This window comes from Mastacembelus armatus, chromosome 2 (assembly GCF_900324485.2).
Source record: "Mastacembelus armatus chromosome 2, fMasArm1.2, whole genome shotgun sequence".
Taxonomy (NCBI): Eukaryota; Metazoa; Chordata; class Actinopteri; order Synbranchiformes; family Mastacembelidae; genus Mastacembelus; species Mastacembelus armatus.
In genome coordinates this window covers 10,239,558-10,260,675 of record NC_046634.1, presented here as the reverse complement: position 1 = coordinate 10,260,675, position 21,118 = coordinate 10,239,558, and the positions used below count along the sequence as shown (strand labels likewise).

The 21,118-nt window shown below is 46.4% G+C and overlaps 1 protein-coding gene across 2 annotated transcripts in view; it reads right to left on the bottom strand.

Annotated features, from left to right (window-relative positions):
* The window catches only part of agap1 (ArfGAP with GTPase domain, ankyrin repeat and PH domain 1), a 107,722-nt gene that overhangs the window by 57,195 nt on the left and 29,409 nt on the right, over positions 1-21,118 (bottom strand). For both annotated transcript variants that reach the window (XM_026301624.1, XM_026301623.1), the window contains exons 2-3: positions 3,487-3,545; positions 3,174-3,261 (exon numbers count right to left, since the gene is read on the bottom strand). In XM_026301624.1, the coding sequence (XP_026157409.1) occupies positions 3,174-3,261; positions 3,487-3,545 (147 nt within the window). The remainder of the gene's footprint in view (positions 1-3,173; positions 3,262-3,486; positions 3,546-21,118) is intronic.

Here is a 21,118-nt window from a genome sequence, read left to right as displayed (position 1 = left end):
AGTAAATGTCACAGTTTGCATGTTCGGCTCCGACTAATTTGTCAATAATTAGCATCAAATCATGTGGTTTGTTCTAGAAAACCTCGTCACAGGAGCCCAGTCCGGACCCAAACGTAAGGCTGAACCTGAGTCGCTCAACACGCTGCCGTGAGTCTGACGGATGGAGGGATGGATGGAGAGAGGAGGGCGAGGAAGAGAGTAGTTACCTGCATCCACGTCAGCTAGTTCACAGAGCGACCCGGAAAGAAGGAAAGAAGAGAGGGAACAAAAAGCAAAAAACAAACCATCAAAGATGCAGCCACAGTCGAAGCATGCACAGTTAGAGCGAGCAACCAGAGGGCAGTGTCAGGGCAAAACAGACCGAACATGGAGGTTTATCAAAGCCAGGAGCGGAAAAGAAAGAAGCATAAGACACAGAAGAAAGAAAATACAAGGAGCATCCAACACAAGAACATCAACATGTGAGAAGCATCTCATGACTTTTATTGTCCGTTTCCCTTTTCTCTGGCTTTGACTGGGGGACCAGACCTGGACCCTGGTGGATCTCAAAGTTCCATTCAGCGTTTATTTACCGATCTTATACCGCACAAATCAAACTCGACGTCCCCGGACTCTCAGGTGCACGTCCTGCTCCGTTTGCAGGGATCGACCCACAGAACGGTTGGAGCAGGATTCGTCTTTATGCTTAAAACGCGTGTTGTCTGCAGATTCTCAGACATGAACACGTATCAGAGGTTTTGTTTAGAAAGTCAGCAGCATTAGTTTGTTGGCTGTGGGCGATTTCCCAACCAGAGTCTTTCTTTTGTTAATGGAAACCATGTGCTGCTGCTCAAACGCTCGGCTGGAGTTTGACTTTTTGGGGGGTTTTTTTTTTTTGGAAAGGGGGCATTTTTAAAACCCCCATGTGTTGTGTTGCACGCTTTTGTTGCCTTAATAGAGCATACTAGTGGTTTAGTGGTTTTATGGGCTGAAAAATAAAACGTCAGGATAGTTTACAGTGTGTTCTCGCAGGTTTTCAGGCTGATTGACGCTTCAGAGCAGCCGGAGGTTCCGGTCCATTTCAGCCGGTCCATCCGTTTGTGAACATTTAGTGAACTTTATTTTCCTCTTTATTGTCATGGTGAGATGCTGTGACAAGCAGGGACTGATGGTGCGTTCAAGGACAGTCAGACAATTTGTCAAGCAAAAATACCAAACGTTCTAACATAAAAATGCGTCTCATTATTAGACCAGTGAAAACAATCATTAGTTGGGAATTTAGGTTTGGGGAAGCTCCAGGTCTGGGTGTCCCTGAACGCAGCACAAAGACCGTTGAAGTGTCTGAGGCCGACGGACGAGACTAAAAACCGTTTTTCAGCCTCTTTCTGGTTATTAGGGGCTGCTGTGAGTGAGTTGTGTGCAGCCGAGGCTCCAGTCTGCAGGACCAGAATAGTTCTGGTTAGTGGTTTTGTGGCACTGCGGTCGCTCTGCCGCTCACAAGCCACCAACTCCGCTCCCAATCAACAGCCATGAGAATCCAGGCTGCCACGTATTTTTAGCTCAGGAATTTCAAAACAACACATCGGTTTCCCTGCTCTTTTCCTCCCTCTAAGCTCCTTTCATTTCTCGCTCTGGTTATGCAACGATTTCAAACTGCTGTTTTTTAGAACAAGCCTCCTCGATGGCCAGCGGTGCCAAGTAATGAGATCAAAGTGCTGGCTCGGTTACAGCCTGTGAAGCGGCCTGAAACGCCGCGCCGTGTTGCTTTTGGCAGAGCTGAGGTGTAATTAGGGCCGGCGGTGGAAACAGACCGTTGGGCATTTAGCAGCGTGACCCTGGAGGCCAGAGCTGCAGAGCCACATGGGGCATTTTAAGAAGATTTTCTCATTTCTTATGATGCACACCTCAGAAAGGATCCGCTCTGGGGATTCCCCAGTCACCCCTGGGGGTTCTGGGACTTAGTCCCCAGCTTCCATATCTCTGCAGGCCACTTCGGACTCTTTTAGTTCTTGAATAAAACTCTGTGTTATCAGTTAATCTGTGACCAACAGCAATTTAATACAGAAATTAAGCCGTTTCATTGGCTGGTGTGCACTCCAAACATCCAAGGCCTAGTTTCTGTGCCCAGGGACCAGCAGCTAAAACTGGTTTGTGGATTGAATCCTGGTGGGTCCGTGCAGAACAAAGCCAGCAAAGTTTCCCTCCTACGAAAACTCTTTCTTGGCTTCATGGCTTTAAACATGCAAAGAGGTCAGGAAGGGTTAATGAGCATCAATCCCGAGGGCGAGGGGTTCAATTTCTCATTAGGGTTCAGGAATAAATACCCAGGCACACAGGAAGTTAGTTACATCTACCACAGAGCAGAAACTGTCCCCTCCCTCCTCAAACGAGCTGTTTCTGTGTCTGCAGCATCGATGAGGAAGCTTCTCCGACCTCCAGGGAGAAAAAGGCCCAAGCAGTGAAATATTAAAGGGTTTACACAGAAAGGGGATTTGCCTGAGGAGGCTCCTGCTCTGTTCAGTACATGGGGGATCTGGCAGCCCTGCAGCTTTAATACTGCATGAAGAATATGGCCATCAGAGCTGGGCCTGCCAGACTGGACAGGAAGATGCAGTCAGCCTTTTGTTTTTCACTGAGGACGATACGGACGTCTGCAGTAAAACCTTATCCTGAAAGGTAAAGCAGGACACGTAGTTATTTATAGTCCTGGTTCTGGATCTGACAGACTGGACTCTGTGATCCCACAGCTCAGGTATAAAGTCAGTGGGTGCAGCATGGATGGACCAGATAAACCAGCTCCAATTAACAACACTGCATCATTATTTTCACTGAGGCAGGAAAGTTTCAGTTTTTAAATCTCGCTCTGGCCCAGTGATGGTGACAGGCAGAAGTCCGTACAGCCCAGAGTCAGAACTGCTGCTCTAGATTTTTATCCCAGTTCACTCCAATTTGCACATTTTCCCTCTTTAGATGTTCCACATCTGAAACTAGAGCCGCTGTCACTGTTCTACGTTCACTCATCGACAGACACAACTAACATGCTCTTCTTTTCTATTTCTCGATGGATCTGAGGGTCTGAGGGGGTCTTAGGAGGTCTGAGGGAGTCTGAGGGGGTCTTAGGGGGTCTGAGTTTCCTAAGTGTGGCACAAAAACAGACCCAGCCAGGTCTCGGACAGACACAACCATGTTCTTACCTTCAGGTGACTCCTCCTGGACGTAGGTTCCTGTCAGGTACCTGTGGACCAGCGCTGACTTACCACTGGCCAGGTTACCCACAATGCCCTGGGGGAGACATGAAGCAGAGTTCAAAACACACTGACTCTGAAATTAAAGGAATATTTGAACCAGGTCATCAAACTGGAGAAAATGACGTTACGGTGTAAAATCCTACAACACCCAGAATGCATTGTGTGAGTATTTCCCACATTTTGTGTTTTTAGTGTAAAAAGAGCTTAGTCAGGGTGATTACTTCACTCAGTGTGGACAGGAGGAACATCTGGGACTCACCACTTTCAGTTCTGGTACCGTTCGACTCAGCGTCCACTCCTGACTGTTCACAAACGCATCTGGAAGAGACAGAAGAAGCACGTGGGATCAATGTGGTGCCTTCAGGTGCAACAGAGCTCAGCGCGTCAACAAGACGACTCAGACATTCATGAGCGGAAATATTCTGATGCTCAGTTTCCCTAAAATATCACAGGCAGCTCTTTGTTGTCGTCGCCGAGCAACCGCATTCCGCGCCTAACAACAGCATCCTCCCGACTTCCTGGAAACCGAGCACGCGGCAAACTCGACCCGGCGGGACGAGCTCAGCAACAACAGCACCAATGTGTTCCTGCTCAGCCGAGGAAGAGGAGGAGGATGAAGAGGAACGGGATGACAGGACACATGCCAGACTGATTTTATTCTGGTTTTTATTGTTTTACATGTTTATTTTCTTTATGAAATGTGCCATATAAATAAAACCGTCCTGCCTTATAAAAGTCTTTGAAACTTATGATGCTGCTAAATAAACACTGTCAATCCAGATGTGCCTTTTTTTTAAACCACCTGGACACGTAAAGATAAAATATGACCAGATTTCTGATGGTTGGTCCCCTGGCAGAGATGCCGGGGGTCTTACTGGGAACCAGTGCAGTGGGGACTGGAGGGCCCCTGAAAACAGGAAGCAGCTGAATCAACATCCTGCCGAGCAAAGTGGGCGGAGCCAGCTCAACAATGTGCCCCTGTGTGTGTCCTCCAGCCAATGGGGAGGCTTCTTTCTGGATTCTTTCCAGACTGACGACGTCCTGCAGCGGCACTGGTGATAAAAAGTGGAGTCAGTGCGTTTTCTGACGGCCGCCCTCAGTCCGACACAAACAGCAGAGAAACAGAACAGCTCGCTGCACTAAACTGCTGAGTAAGCAAAGGGAGGGAAACTCCACAGATGAAACAAACACGAGGGCGACGCACCTGAACACAATCAATCCATCAGCTGGAAAACACACACACAGACACACACTTCAAATGTGGAAGGAAGAGGACGACATATTTAGGAACATATTTAGGAACCGATCTGATTGTGGTTTTAAGATGTGGAGACCAGGTGTCTTTAAAAGACAACGCTGAGATGAAGGAGAGGAGGAAAGAGGAAGGTTGGGAGAAAACAGATGGATGAGGACGAGATGAAAAGGACAGAGCTCCTCCACGTCGCTCCGGGAGGAAAAACATGGAAATGAGAGTGAGCGCCGTGGGACCGAACAGAAAGAACAGAAAGAAAAGAGACTGAAGCACCACCGTCTTCAAAGTGAAGCGGCAGGACTCCCGACTCCACAATAAGCTCCTTCATTAATTCTCTCTCATTCCCCCTGTTTGTTTCTATTTTTAAGTCTGGATCTCCAACACGAGCAGGAGAACACGTGGGAGCAGGAAGATGTTCTTCTCTGTGTCGTCAACACTTAAAGTCTGACAACACCGAGCTGAAACGATGACTTGGTTTATCATTAATTCACTGACGACAGCTGCTGGTTTTCCCGTGACACTAACCTGAATGTGTGAGTCTCTGAACCGTGACCAACATTTTTCCGCTGATTCACTCAGAAAATAACAGAAATGAAAATATTTGCAGCCACGTCAAAGACGTTAAAGCTTCATATTTAATCTACAAACCCCGAGGAAAACAAAGTTAAACCAGTGAATCCTCAACCTTCAACCAAGTTACACAAGAACCCAGAATGTTTAAGACCAAACCACAACTCTTTAACATGACGTGATGTGCCGTGCACTCTGCTGTTTACACAGACCAGCCGTTCTCACAAACTCCATCTACAAGGATCCAGAGACCTGTAGTGAGAGACCCAAAGAGACTCCATCACGTGTGCTGCAGAGGCGTCACATCCAGGCCTGTTCAGCAACACAGTCGAGTTTTCGACGGCCACACAAACAAACAGAGCGTGTTTATGTGAAGGCAGCTGGACGACAGGAACAACCGGAATAAACAGAAGAACATCTGATCTAACACGTTCACATCAGTGTACAACTACAAATCCCACACGTCAAACACATAAAACAGTTTAAAGATGCAGGGGAAGATTCTCTGAGCCCGATGGTGCAGAAGTTAATGTCTATGGACGTGTCCTGTTTTGTATTTTGCAGATAATCACAGTTTGAGGACGTAGATTTGCACAGAGCTTTAAAAATGAAGAGTAATAACGTGTGTGAGCTGCAGCTTGAGCCGCTTTTCTCATCCTACAGTTTGTTTGTGACATTTGAAGCAGGCGGATCAAATATTAGCACTTCCTGTTTGCACTGCATTAACTCTGATACTGAAGCAAAACTAGAAATGAGATGATTCTCAGGCCAGTTCTGCAGGTATAAGGAGCAGCTTGGTTGTTCTTTTATTCATGATGGGCCCTCAGGGGTAATGACTGTCCAATGTGTCAGTGCTGGAACTGGAAGGATGGAGGACGATGTGATCCTGGTCCAGTCCTCCTGTGGTTGAGGACGAAAACACAAACAGGAAACTTTGCTGACTGTTTTAGCAGGCAGGGCTGCTCAGCTGCAGATCAGCTCATCTCCCTGCCTGTTTCCTCCACCATCCATCCACAGCTCAGCAGGCGGATCATTAATGATCCAAATGTTTACACGTCACATTTCTCAAAGCCAACAAGACCCAGAGCGGAGGATAGAAACACAGATCAGACTTGTTTAAAGCTGCGTCAAAACACGGCCGAGTCACCTGGAAGAGAACAGGTACGACTGAAACTCTGCCTCCAAACAGCAGCAGGGATCTGGGCCCAGGGCTGAGCAGGACTGGAAGGACTGGAAAGGCAGAGCGCTGCAGCAACAGGGCGCACACTTCAGGATGTTAATCCTCCTGGATGTGCTGTTGGCTTCGCTAACCAAACATCCAAAACTTTAGATTCAACAAAGCAGCCGCACAGAAAGACTGTCAGGGAGCTCAGGGCTCTGTTTCCACCGACACACACAACACACACACACACACACACACACACACGAGCAGCAGCAACATGATGAAACTAATATCTATCATCAGCAGGTTCAGACCTGCACAAGATCTGACCAGAAAATATTGAGCTGCTCTTCGTTTTAGCCTCCAGACTCAAATTCACTGCAGCCTTTAAATAATCTGACACAGGTTTTCAGTTTTCAGTGACACAAAACAGCAAAGTAGAAGCGAATCATGACTGTGGAGGGAAATCAGCTTGAAACCTGATCAATGATCGATAAAATAATAACCGTGTTCGTTTTGACGGCCTCAGCTCCACTGTCCACCTGACGACATGACATCACTTTCAACAGATCCTGGATTGATATTCTGACAATGACTGATTTGTTTCATCCCAGGGTCAAAGAATCAATAAGACTAAACCTGTTCGGACACGTGAGGCACCTGCTAATCCACATAATGACAGTGATGAAGGGACATGTGACCTGAGCTGAAACAAACAACAACAACAGACTGAGGAGGCAATAAAAACACTGATCTGATCTGATCTGATCCTGGTCAGTCATTCTGACATTTATCTCCATTACCTGAACAAAAATCAAACACATTAAGCTGAAATGGAAATAAAGCAGCTGCAGAACCAACTTTAAACACTGATCCTCCCTCTGGTTATTGTTCTTATTTATCATTATTTATCACTGGAGCGTATTAAACCAGTGCAGGCCCAACGACACAGCTCAGTGTTTGTCTTTCATTAGAACTGGAACAACCTTTATTACACAGAGTCTTTCTAAACTTGGCTTCACAAACTGCTTTAACCCTTAAAAGTCCAAAACACCAACATATTTAGGTGAACCAGAGGGTTTTTGGTCTTTGCTTCACAAACTGCTTGAGTGTTTAACACCAACTCTCCCTGCAGACACATTTAATCGCCATCATGTCTCAGGCTACAGCCGCTCAATGCTGACTAACTAACAACCTGCTCCAGCTGTGGCTCCTCTTTAAAGCTGCTGTCAAACGTCTGACACTGTGATGTCTGAAGTGGAAAAGGCAGAAAGCAGCAGCCACACGTGAAATAAAACTTCACCCTTTCTGCCCGTTTCCCGCCCACAGGCCGGTCAGCAGCCGCGGCCAAACGGCCTCAGCCGGCTGTGGGTAATTAAGGGGCGCTGGTGCCAAACACACCGGCACCCTGCGGGGTTTGGCCCGGACCGACCTCCACGCCCTGGATCAGCGCCTGAACGGTGGCTGGCACACAGAGATGCATCAATGAGACAGACGAGGAGGAGGAGGAGGAGGAGGAGCACGTCGAGGTTCAGCTCCAGCTCCATCTGACAGGGCAGATTATTTAGTCTCATTAACACACAACAACGTCACGACTTCATGAAAAGAAGGAAGAAGCAGCTGCGGTTTGAGGTGTTTGAGGTGTGTCACCTGCAGGCTGCAGAAACACACCTGTCTAAGGTTACAGGACGGGGAAGAGGTTTCAGAACCCACAGGGACTTAAAATGGATCAGAGCTGCTGGATCTGAACCGAGCCCTGCGGTATGGTCTGGAGCCGTGTTTTTAGACTTGTTTTTATATTCACATGTTTTTCGTTTGTCTGCTGTGGTTTTTGTGATGAAAATCCGTCAGGTCTAAATCCGGATTTCCCTTTCATGCAGCCGATGATACTAATCTGGTTTGACGCACGATGACAACGAGACCAGACGCCGCTATCTCAGTCGGACATCATGGTGATGTCAGCGACCGTCTCACCAAAACACAGGCATGTACTGAGGCATGCTGGGAATCCAAACACTCCAAAGCATGAGGGGAATCCCTGAGTGACACATCGTCGTGCTGAAACTGGTTCTTACTAAAGTGGAAACGCACCTAACAGCTTCCAAACCCCTGGTCAGGCCTCACGCCCACAAGATGAGCAACACTTGACTCAGGCAGACCGACAGGCGTCTGATTTCACCTGCAAACCACGAAGCTCAGGTGTTTAGGAGGGAAAACTGCACACACCACCACCCTGAAAGTATTACACTCCTCCCTGTAGAGACACACTGGGCTCTGAACACGTGACAACATACAAACACAGACCCAACACTTTTTAAATCATGCCACAGTGACGTCTGAGTGAGAGCAGCTGCTCAGTAACACACCAGGAAAGAGGAGAACGCCTCAGGAACACTGTCCTCACGTGCACGCTACACCGAGAAGCACACTACATAACCTGTGAGCGAACAAACACTGAAACCTGACACTTGAAACGACACAAATCGACTTCCTGATTCACTCCGCAGACCTGTGAGTGTGTGTGTGTGTGTGTGTGTGTGTGTTCAGCCTGGGATTAGGTTACTGCACAAGCTGCTGCCAAAAATATCAGGCCTTACAATGTTAATACCATGGAGGCGAGCGGTGCGATGTGTTGGATTACTGATGCTGAGGCAGCGATAAAACCCTGGACACATGAACGATCGGACCTGAGAGTTTTGTCGGAGGTTTTAATGATCTCAGTCCAGATGTTTTGAACCTGTCACAGCCATGAGTAAAAATCCCTGGCATGCTGGTAATAACATGATGCAACAGCGAGAGACGTGGAGCTACAGGCTCAGGAGCACAGAGGCAGGTCGTAGCTGCAGGGCAGGTTGGGTGAACACGCACCTGTGGAAACGCTGGTGCAGGTTTAACTATTTCACAAAGAGGAAACGAACGTACCTGGATCCTTTTGAGGAAGCAAACTTTCTAACAGCTGATCTTTGACAGAACAGGACATTTCCAGACTAAAATGGGCACTTTCAACATTTAAATTCAAAAAATTAGGAACCATAAATGCTCTGCAGGTTAATACTGAAGCATCAGCTGATCCAAACTGGTACCTGCACCCTGGGCCGCCTGCTCGCCCACATTCTCCCAGGAGTCAGTGTGTCTGTGCCCTGCAGGCCTGTTTGGCCTCACTGCGTCCACCAACAACACTGTGGTGTGTTTACTAGACACACTGACGACACACTTTCATCAGGCCGCGACCTTAACCCAGCCAGAGTCGGTTCACGTCTTCTTCTATGGTGTTTCCTCAAACATCAGCAGCAAATCGTCACATCAGAGCAGCTCGGCCCACAGAGTCTTTGCATGTTTTCTTCTGTACGTCAAAAAATCCATTCCCCACTTGCTGGTTTCTTTTTGGCACCAGTTCACATGTTGTTTAGCCACAGTGATCTAAAATTAACACCAAAACCAGCCCGGCAGGTGATCCATCCATTCACCCAGTAACTTAGAACTAGAAACCAGTTTTGGTTTGCTGTGTGTTCAGTCCCTGCTGTGTGTAGTGACAGACTGTCTTCAGTGGTTCTGCTGGTTGTTCCTACATTTTCTATCACTGAGACTCATCAGCTCAATAAAGAAGTGGAACACACATACCCAACATGAACCCCCAATCCGCAACACACACACACACACACACACACACACACACATAGCCCTAGGTGATGCAGGCTGTCTGAATAGCTGGTGTTTGGTACAAACTGAGGCCCCTAATGGGACCATTGTCTTATCAGACACACACTCGGGGGGGATGATGGGTGGAGCGTGGCTGCCTGCTCCCCCAGGGCGGGGTGGTGTAGATCCATGTTGGGGGGTCAACCCGTCGTGTGACTGTGACAAATCAGGGCAGCGCGGCCTCATCGGTCACGCCTGACAACATATTATCTCAGCCTTCGCCCTTCACTCCATTTCTCTCTCACTTCATCAGCAGATCCACGTCGTTTCTCTCACATCTGCTGCTGTTTTATCAGATAAACTAGATAAACTAACACGTGCAGCTACTCTGGAGCCACATAAAGCTACTGAAAAATATGAGCTCATTTGTGGGTTTGATTCTTACAGTCGACATTTGGAAAATCTGTTTTATCGTGTGCAAGTAAAGGGGTTTCGTCATCTGCTCTCATTAAAAAAGGTGAAATTAAGGTGAAACAGACAAAAGATCATTAAAAAAAACTCTGAACTCTGAATCCCAGACATGAAATAACACCATGTCGATGCCGAGGCCCTTTTCTTTCAGTCTGTTCCTTTTAGTTTTTCACTGTTTTTGCTTCACAAACCTTCTCGCTCAGTTTTATTTTGTCTGTTGTGTGTGTGTGTGTGTGTGTGTGTGTGTTGATGAGCTGTTGTGCTCTGAGGAGTCGGGACAATAAAGCTTGTGAATTCAAACCTTTGTTATCAGTGAGGTGATGGCAGCTGTGTGTGTGTTTTGTGCGCAGCTGAAAGTGTGTATCCACCTCACAACATTCACGTGTCACCGTTAATTAAACCTGCCCGACAGGTAACCACACACACACACACACACACACACACACACACACACACACACACACCTCGTTTCTGTCTGTTGAAACTGAATTATTCCTGATGTTCAGAGAAAAACTGACAGCTCGTTTGTGGTACAAATGTTGTGTTTAAAATAACTGCAGTGTGATTAAAGTCACACATGGCCTGTGAAAACCGTTGGAAACTGTAATTTACTGAAAATGTGCCGCTAATCAGCAGCCGCAGCTTCTGAGAGGAAAACTAAACTGCTTCATTCTTCATGGTTAGTCTGTAAAACACGACAGTTTCATAACAGGAGCTGCAGCATTTCTACATTTTTCATTTTACTACACTTTCTCCTGTGTGTGTGTGTGTGTGTGTGTGTGTGTGTGTGTGTGTGTGTGTGTGTTGTGACGGGCTTCATTAGGCCTCCAGCCTGCAGACACTGTCCCAAAGAGACAATTAGGGAGGATGGAGGGAAGGATACGAAGGGGAGGAGGGTCGCTGGCGTTCAAACTGAAGTCAGCCCTGCGGCGCCGCTTCACACTCTACACAAAACATTTCTACGCAGGGTTATCAGACGTCTAAACACACAGTTTAACTTTCAGACCTGCACACTGACACACGGCTCAAAGAACGACAGGAGAGAGAGGAAGGAAAGGTAGGAAGGACTGAAGGAGTAGGAAGGAAGGAAGAAGAAATGGCAGGGTAGGAGGGATAGAAATAGGTAGCAGCTAGGAAAGATAAAAGGTGGTTAGGAGAGATGGAAAATAGGCAGGACGGAAATAAGATAAGAGAGTATGAAATATAAGGACGTGGTTAGGAAGGAAAAAATGAGGTTAGAAAATGTAGAAGCTGGTAGAAAGTAGAAGAGGAGGAAAATAAAAAGACAAAGGGGTTAGGATGGATGGAAGGAAGGAAGGAAGGAAGAGAACAGAGACTAAAAGAAGGGTCATGAAGTAGAGGAGGAGGAGGATGTAAAAAAGGAGGTAAGGAAGGAAAGCTGGAAGGATGCAAGAGCAGATAAATTTAAATCTACGCTGAAGACGACGCAGCTAAATTCATGTTTATGATAGAAAACTGGGGGTTTTCATTAAAAACAAATCTCCTGGTATTGGGAGTATTTCCTCCAGATGTGTGTTCTCACACACACACACACACACACAGCCTGATTAAAGTCGCCTGAGGTGAAACAGGAAGTTGGAGCAGGAAGAGGATGGCGGGCGACCAACCGTGGACGAGCTGAGACAAAGAGCCGTGTTGTGATTGGACAATAGAACTTTTCTTTTTATCTAATGTTGAAAATAAGATGAAAGATGCAAATTTCAATTCGACAAAAAACATTTTGTTTAACGATGATGACAAACGTGTGTTGACCTTTACTCATTTCAATAAGTTTCAAATAACATAAAAACTAACTATTGTTTATCATATAAAAGAATCTATGACGGGATTGAAACTAAACTTGGACAAACAAACTGTATCACATGTGAAACTGGGGCTGGACGATAGAACCAAGACTCACATCACAACACTCCAGTTTTTCTAATGTGCTGCTCTGGATTGTGCAGCTCAGCTCCTGCCTTTTAAAGCATCTCATTTGCTAAGCAGCTGACCTCTGACCCCTGAGGAGCCATTAGCATTCATGTGAGTGTCTGGGCCACGGTCAGACACGCTCAGAGGGCGGCGGGGTGGGCCCCCGTACCAGGACCAGTGATTATAACAGGAGGTCATCACATGACCTGCAGCCAGCCTGCTCACACATAAACAATCGTGTCTTTATTGAACACACCCATTAAACATTGGCAGCGCTGGAGGACACAGTAAGAGACACTTCAGGTTTGCTGAAGCCTCGGCTGCTGTGAGTCATGTCTGCTGTAGTCACAACTATGACAAATCGGCTTTTTATCTGGTTATCGGACGACTTTTCATCTTAAAATCACCTTTGGGTGCTGTTTTAACTCCGCTCATCATCAAAGAACCTCATCATTTAGCACAGACAGTGGACAAACAGAAGATTAAAGCAGGTAAACAGCAGCGTGTCATTATCAGAACCCTCAGAACTAAACACCAAGATGTTACTCTGCACAGTCCAAGTCCAGAGAACAATCCGCAGTGACGGCCGTGAGGCATCGGCGTGTAAAACCGCCTTAACAACTTTCCCACCGCTCCGTAACATCCAGCTCATCCTGGTCACATGACAAACCACACAGCCGTAGTTTCCCACCCCGTGGACAACGGCGAGCCTTGTGTGAAGCGTTCGCAGGCAGGCCAGCTGTGGCGAAGGGACGGCGGGCAAACAGGACGCCACCGCCGCCGCCGCCGCGGCAGAGAGCGGAGACGGTGGAGCTGCTGGCAGAGAGAGGCGGCGAACTGAAACGACTCTCAGTGATCAGGCTGCAGGTGTGAGAGGCCGTTTGTGTGAGATTCAGAATATTAAGCAGATACACGGACGTCACAGAGCGCAGGGCTCATTAACACGCTGCATCCAGAGATCGATCTGCTGCTCCTACAAGGCTGCCATGTCAAAAGGCAGGAAGGGGGCCCCACTTTGTGCAGCAGGAAGACTGCTGGGCCCCGTGTTATATGTAGGTCTGTTCGTATCACAGTCTGGTTAGGACTCCATGTCCACCACAGGTTCTAATGGATCTGAGCAAACCTGCAGGAACACCAGCGCCTGTTCAGCCTGTTCATTTCAGGCCTGTGTTCAGCTCTGACCTGGTTCGCTGTCGTGCTGCGTCTGACGCCCGAGGGCGACCATGCAAAACAGAAACGGTCCTACTGATTCTTTTTATCTGGTGCTGGTCTGACCACAAGTTCACAAACCTCTTCGTGTCCCTGAAACCAGCTCATGGTGAATATTTCCAGCTGTCAGACAGAACCTAAAATCTACTGTGAGAACTTTATTACTTCTAACACCATAAGAGCAAAAATGGAGACTGTGCAATAACCAGCTTGTTCACCAACGTCCAAATATTTACATGCAAAATCTGTTTCCACCGTCTCACAACGTGACACTAATTGTGAGTTATTATTATTGAGTTACTGATTATTGTAGAGCACAGAGACACGCTCAGATCAACAACAGACATGTCCCGGGGTGATGTGCGTCTCGGTATGAAGGCTGATCTGGGCATGTTGCATTTCTCAGTATCAGCTAAAATGAAGCAGCTCTAACTCTTTGTCACGTCAGCCTCCTCACAGCCTCTCACACGTGAGAGAAAATGAGGCTGTGAAAACCTACTTTCCACCCATGTTGGCAAGCTGTGCTAAACTCTGACGGCCGTGAACCTGCCATCACAGCTCAGTGTTTCAGATGCTTCACCTGAGGAAATGAACAGAACAGACCTGAAGGCCCTGCCGGTCAGACATGACAGGATTCATGAGAGAAGGTGCAGAAGGTCCAGAGCGACTCCACAGTCGCCTGAGACGCTGCTGGATGAGATTTTAGTTTTTCCTTAAAGAAAACCAGTTCAGTTTGCTGCTCCATGCAGACTGAAGTGGACTGCAAAGCAAATAAGTGGGGACATCTGAAGACATCACCCTCAGGTCAGGGAAACTGGTGCAGTGTTATGCTGTTGGAAAACGCAATGAATTATGCAGCCGTGCTAAAATGCGAGTGAAAGCTCTTTCATCTGCTGACTGACAGAGAGCAGGGCTATCAGGACCAACACAATAACTTCCTCCATCGGTCGGCCTGGAGTCCACAGTAAGGACACGTGTGTGGGCAGGAAGGAGAAACTGCATGAGCCACAAAACGACAACGGGAACAGAACAAAATGTCTCGTTGCAGACACGACTACCTGCTACAGAGGCCGGACCGTCTGCAGCTGAGACATGAGGAGACACCTTGTCACTTCACACTGGATGGAAATGACCTGAGTGACACACTCCACAGCTTTTTCCATGCTACTCTTTCAAAAACCTGCAGAATGACAGTGCCAACACCAAACAGCAGCACCGGGCGACCAGTCACTACTTGCCAGAGCTGGCAAACACCAGCGGGACACTTTGACACTTTGTTGAGCACCAGTGCGACAGCGAGGTCAGAGAATATCTGCCAAGTGCAGGAAGTTATGTAAATGACATGTCAAACAGTGACACTGCAGCATTTCCTCAGTCCGTCCACAAACTGACTCATCCTCATGCTTTTTATTTTTAGAGCCAAAGTCTGTCAGCTGCAGACGTTTAACCTTCATCTGTCACAGGGTCAAACTACAGAAACCAAAGTCTCTCTGACACACACACACACACACACACACACACACACACACACACACACACACACACACACACACACACACACACACACACACACACACACACACACACACACACACACACACACAGAGAAGACAGCAGGTTAACATGTCCAGCACAAAGCATGAGAATTAGATTTGAGATGAAGGATGTCAGTATCTCTGTTGTCCACAGTCAGGGCTGTGCACTTGAACTGAAAATCATCTGAGAATAATTTTCATCACCACTTTTTCTCTTCTCCATTAATTATTTTCTCAATTTAGTGCCATAGGAAAGAGAAAATATGGCTGCAGCTCAAACCGACTCACTATCACAGAGAGAAAAAGCAGCTGATGTTTTCACCTGAGATAATTATTCACTGATCAAATCTGACAGTCTGATTTTCTCACAGCAGCAGTCGAGCGTTAACCTGCTGATAGAAATCGACAAGACCTACTGGAGACTGTTCTGTTCAGACTTTGGTCCTGAACACTGAGTAACGTTAAATCTGAACCGAGGGATGATGTTTCAGTGAGACAGGGATCGGTGCTTCGGTTCTGAATCGATCAGATCGATGTTTTTCGGTCAGACGTAGCACATGAGCCCGAGAGCAGCCGACAGTGTTTTGGTTGTAAGCTGGTGTTTCATCTTGTACAAACACACCAGTGATGCTGAGGTTAATTTCAGGTTCATTAGCATCTTTACTTCCACCAGCTCGCTCTGCTTCCCCTCTGATTACAGCTCCCTTTGTTCTTCAAACAGCTGCTCCTGTTCGGAAACACGAGGAGGAGGAGGAGGAGGAGGAGGAGGAGGAGGAGGAGGAGGACGGCTACGGAGGAGGCGCGTGTGCTTCACTGTGTCAGCCTGCTTCCATCAGGCGGTAACGTCGTCCTGCATGTGGAGACGGTGTTTCCATTTTCATGGAGACTGATGCTGGGTATGAAAGTGTGTTTTGCATCAGCGAGTGTATCTGCCCCCCCCATGGATTTGAGCCTTACGTAAAAGCTTTAAGCAGCAGGGAAGCAGAATGCCGTGACACTGATGCACGCCAGAGTCACTCGGACAGCGGTGGATTACAGACAACACCCACGCAGGCCGATAACTGATAAATATCTCTAAGTTCAACTGGGCCTGACAGAAAACAAGAAACTTACTCACCACGATCCGATCGGAATAATCAAAATCTGATAAGTCACGTCACTGAACCTGAAGAAATAACTGACCACAATCGTGTTTTCTGGACTTTTTTCTGCCTGAATCTTTAAAACTGTAAACACAGTTTCTGGGTCTTACAGAGGAGAAAGTTCTGCACACAACAAGCTGACTGCTTTATTTATTTCCACCTGTCACACCTGAACCATGAAGAGATTAAAAAAAAAAAGAAGAAAACCCTCTTTATTTGTAACTCGACTGACCTCAACGATTAATCAATGATCAATCACTGATAATTAAAATGGATTGGTTGGTGTCTGTGTTTTCTCTTTGGTGCAGTTCATTTTCTCTGTATCGACAGACTGATCATTTCAGCAAAACCAACACAAACAGAGATCCATAAGACAATAGGGTCTCACACACACACACACACACACACACACACACACACACACAGAACGACAGGGTGGAGGCGACGAAGCAGAAAAGATCAAGATTTGAAACACACACTCCGCTGCAGTTTAAGGGTGTGTGTGTTACTGTGAGGTGGAATGTGCTACTTCACTGCTTCCAAAGGTTTGTTCAAATAAGGGAGCAGGTCCCTCTGCACCACACAGATCCCCACAAGGTCCAATTTGGTCTGAGGAGGAAGTGGAGAGGAGGAGGAGGAGAGGGAGCAGCTCCGCACCTCCCACACATACTTTCAGACCCCAGAACAACCTCCACCAGCCAGGAGAGGTCGAGGGAGTGTGTGACAAAGTGTGTGTGGAGCAGCAGAGCTCAACACTGAGTGTATTTACACACACACACAGCCTGAATAATGTTTAACGTGAACCAGAAACACATCAAACTCAACAGGAAACTCTGACAAATGTCTCCAAGTCTGAAAATGCCTTTCTGCCAGGAGTAGAAGTAGTACTCAGATCCTGTACTGCAGTAACAGTAGAAATACCACAGAGTAAAAGTGCTGCATTCAAAGTGTTACTGCAGTAAAAGTCCTAAAGTATCAGCACCCAAATCTACTTGAAGTAGCTAAAGTAAAAAGTAGTCATTCTGCAGAATGAAGTAGCACAAAGTGGAAATACTCAAAGTACTACATTACAGTACTGTTACAGTACTTTAGCAGTTAGCGGTGTTGTTTGTCAAACACAGCCAGCTGAGAGCTGAATGAGCACTGGTCAAACAGGTTTGTTAAATTCCAGAGTTTTGCATCTTTCTGTTTTTATTCCGTTTGTCTTTTCCAGACTGCAGCTCAGCTCAGTGTGAAGAGGGCCAACACACACGCGCGCGCGCGCGCGCACGCACACACACACACACACACACACACACACACACACACACACACACACACACACACACACACACACACACACACACACACACACACACACACACACCGTGCTCCACTGGCCTGACCTCCCTGCAGTTATGGACCAGTTTGAACAAAGCAGTTAAGGTGGACAGGCAGAAATAAAGTCCCAGTCGGAGACTCTGAGAAACCAGGACAGTCCTTGGCCCACTTCTGATATCCCACAATCCTCGGTTCTGTACCTCTATGACCCATCTACTGAACTCCAGTGAGGCAGCTCTCTCTAATGGCACTTTAGCTAATTTAGCATAAAGTAATGTGGAGCGGTGCAAACACCTGTGCATCTATGGGACTCATGCTGGGCTACATGCTAACATATTATCATAGAAATGAATGAAACACTGTGATGACTGACAGCAGGCTACATGCTAACATATTATCATAGAAATGAATGAAACACTGTGATGACTGACAGCAGGCTACATGCTAACATATTATCATAGAAATGAATGAAACACTGTGATGACTGACAGCAGGCTACAAGCTAACATATTAGCATAGAAATGAATGAAACACTGTGATGACTGACAGCAGGCTACATGCTAACATATTAGCATAGAAATGAATGAAACACTGTGATGACTGACAGCAGGCTACATGCTAACATATTAGCATAGAAATGAATGAAACACTGTGATGACTGACAGCAGGCTACATGCTAACATATTAGCATAGAAATGAATGAAACACTGTGATGACTGACAGCAGGCTATATGCTAACATAGCATAGAAATGAATGAAACACTGTGATGACTGACAGCAGGCTACATGCTAACATATTAGCATAGAAATGAATGAAACACTGTGATGACTGACAGCAGGCTACATGCTAACATATTAGCATCTACTACAGGGACTTACACCAAACTGTGCTATCAAATACATGGAAAAAATGGATGCAAGGGAGGAGAGAGTGAAGAGAGGAAGGGAACAAGGAGGGATGTAAAGAATAGGACCTAGTCTATGGGTCAGGGTCCGAGCTCTACCTAAAACAGCTCACTTCACGTCAAACCATCTGAGGTGTGACGAAGAGTCATCTTCCTTTTCCTCTGAGACAAACACAGAACCAGTAACTGGCAACCAAAGGCCCGTTCAGACATGGGCTGTGTAGCACTGCTGGCCTCATCTAGTTTTCCTCACAGCTCCATTCGGACAAAGCTGGGACTATGACGGAGACAGAACTGGCACATGCACGAGATTGGAGGTTTAATCTATGAGGTCAGAGGTTTCTAATGACAACAAACGTGGCGGACGAATGTGAGCATGTTCTCCCAGAGGCTCAGCTCAGAAATGTTTTCTGACATTTTCCTTCTTGCTCAAGAGTCCAACAGGACAATTCTCATACTGGCAGATTCAGAATAACTTCTGAGATCAGGTGTGTAAACTGCGTTCAGGTCCGACCCAGTCCGGCCTGGTGGTTTTAAGAGAAATCGGACCCGTGTACTCGTCCAGACATGAAGTCGACACGTCCAGATTAATGGGAAGGAGTGCATGTCTGAAAGGGGCTACAGTGTGTGTGCCTTTTGACACACAGTGCACATTACTTCTGCATGGCTGTGGATATAGGTCACACACACACACACACACACACACACGCACACACACACACACGCACACATACCCTCCGCCCTGAATACACACCCATATCCACACCCTTCCATGCACATTCCCCTACATCCACTCTCAACACACACACACACACCAGCAGACTCCATTAAGACACAGTGAGGTCAGGAGAGTGTGTGGGTGGGTTTGGCTGGTGTGTGTGCGTGTGTGTGTGTGTGTGAGTGTGTGTGTGTGTGAGAGAGAGAGTCAGGGATGTGCAGCGACAGCAATTTTAATCAACCAGCCTAAGAGGCGGTGTTCTTCCAACAACACCACGTCCTGAACATTTGATCCAAAGCTTCCTCCTGTCAGAGCGAGTCGGGTCATTTAGCATAACAACAACAACGTTAGCAACACAGCTGCTCCTTTAGCAGACAGTCCCACACTAACACAAGGGTCAGTAATTAACACGGAAATATTGTGCTGAGCTGAAGGGCTGCAGGGGTTTGAGAGCAGGTTTATTAACCTGTTCATTAACCTGCTCTGCTGCACTCGCCCTCCTCTAATTATCAATCAACTACTTCAACATGTTGGACAGGAGAGAATTCAACACCTGACCACCCTCCATCAATTACATTTGACTGTTGTTTGTTCAATTTGGGACATTTATACAAAATACTACAGCTACATGAACCTTCAGCTCCCCAGCGGTATATAAAGTACTTCAAATTAGAAGTATATAAGGTAGTTAACCTCAGCTACCCAGCGGTATATAAAGTACTTCAAATTAGAAGTATATAAGGTAGTTAACGTCAGCTACCCAGCGGTATATAAAGTACTTCAAATTAGAAGTATATAAGGTAGTTAACCTCAGCTACCCAGCGGTATATAAAGTACTTCAAATTAGAAGTATATAAGGTAGTTAACGTCAGCTACCCAGCGGTGTATAAAGTACTTCAAATTAGAAGTATATAAGGTAGTTAACGTCAGCTACCCAGCGGTATATAAAGTACTTCAAATTAGAAGTATATAAGGTAGTTAACGTCAGCTACCCAGCGGTATATAAAGTACTTCAAATTAGAAGTATATGAGGTAGTTAACGTCAGCTACCCAGCGGTATATAAAGTACTTCAAATTAGAAGTATATAAGGTAGTTAACCTCAGCTACCCAGCGGTATATAAAGTACTTCAAATTAGAAGTATATAAGGTAGTTAACGTCAGCTACCCAGCGGTATATAAAGTACTTCAAATTAGAAGTATATAAGGTAGTTAACGTCAGCTACCCAGCGGTATATAAAGTACTTCAAATTAGAAGTATATAAGGTAGTTAACATCAGCTACCCAGCGGTATATAAAGTACTTCAAATTAGAAGTATATAAGGTAGTTAACGTCAGGTACCCAGCGGTATATAAAGTACTTCAAATTAGAAGTACATAAGGTAGTTAACGTCAGCTACCCAGCGGTATATAAAGTACTTCAAATTAGAAGTATATAAGGTAGTTAACGTCAGCTACCCAGCGGTATATAAAGTACTTCAAATTAGAAGTATATAAGGTAGTTAACATCAGCTACCCAGCGGTATATAAAGTACTTCAAATTAGAAGTACATAAGGTAGTTAAAGTCAGCTACCCAGCGGTATATAAAGTACTTCAAATTAGAAGTATATAAGGTAGTTAAAGTCAGCTACCCAGCGGTATATAAAGTACTTCAAATTAGAAGTATATAAGGTAGTTAACGTCAGCTACCCAGCGGTATATAAAGTACTTCAAATTAGAAGTATATAAGGTAGTTAACGGCCAATCACCAAACTTGGTGTGTGTGATTTTCCCAGCATGCCTACAGAAACACCATCTACCACAAACCGTTATCTGGCGGCTCCCTGGGCTTGTGGCTCTGTGACCTGCTGTCACTCTGACCACAGCTCAGGAATCCTAAAAATGTGGGCGCCCTGCTCTCCCTCCAAAACTTGCCCCACCTCCTTGTGTCAACCACCGGTTTCATCAAATCCAGACGGCTAAACCTGCTACTCGACTTCAGGGTGCCGGACAGACACGTGGAGAATCCCCCGCCCCAGGAAAGGTCATGAAAGACAA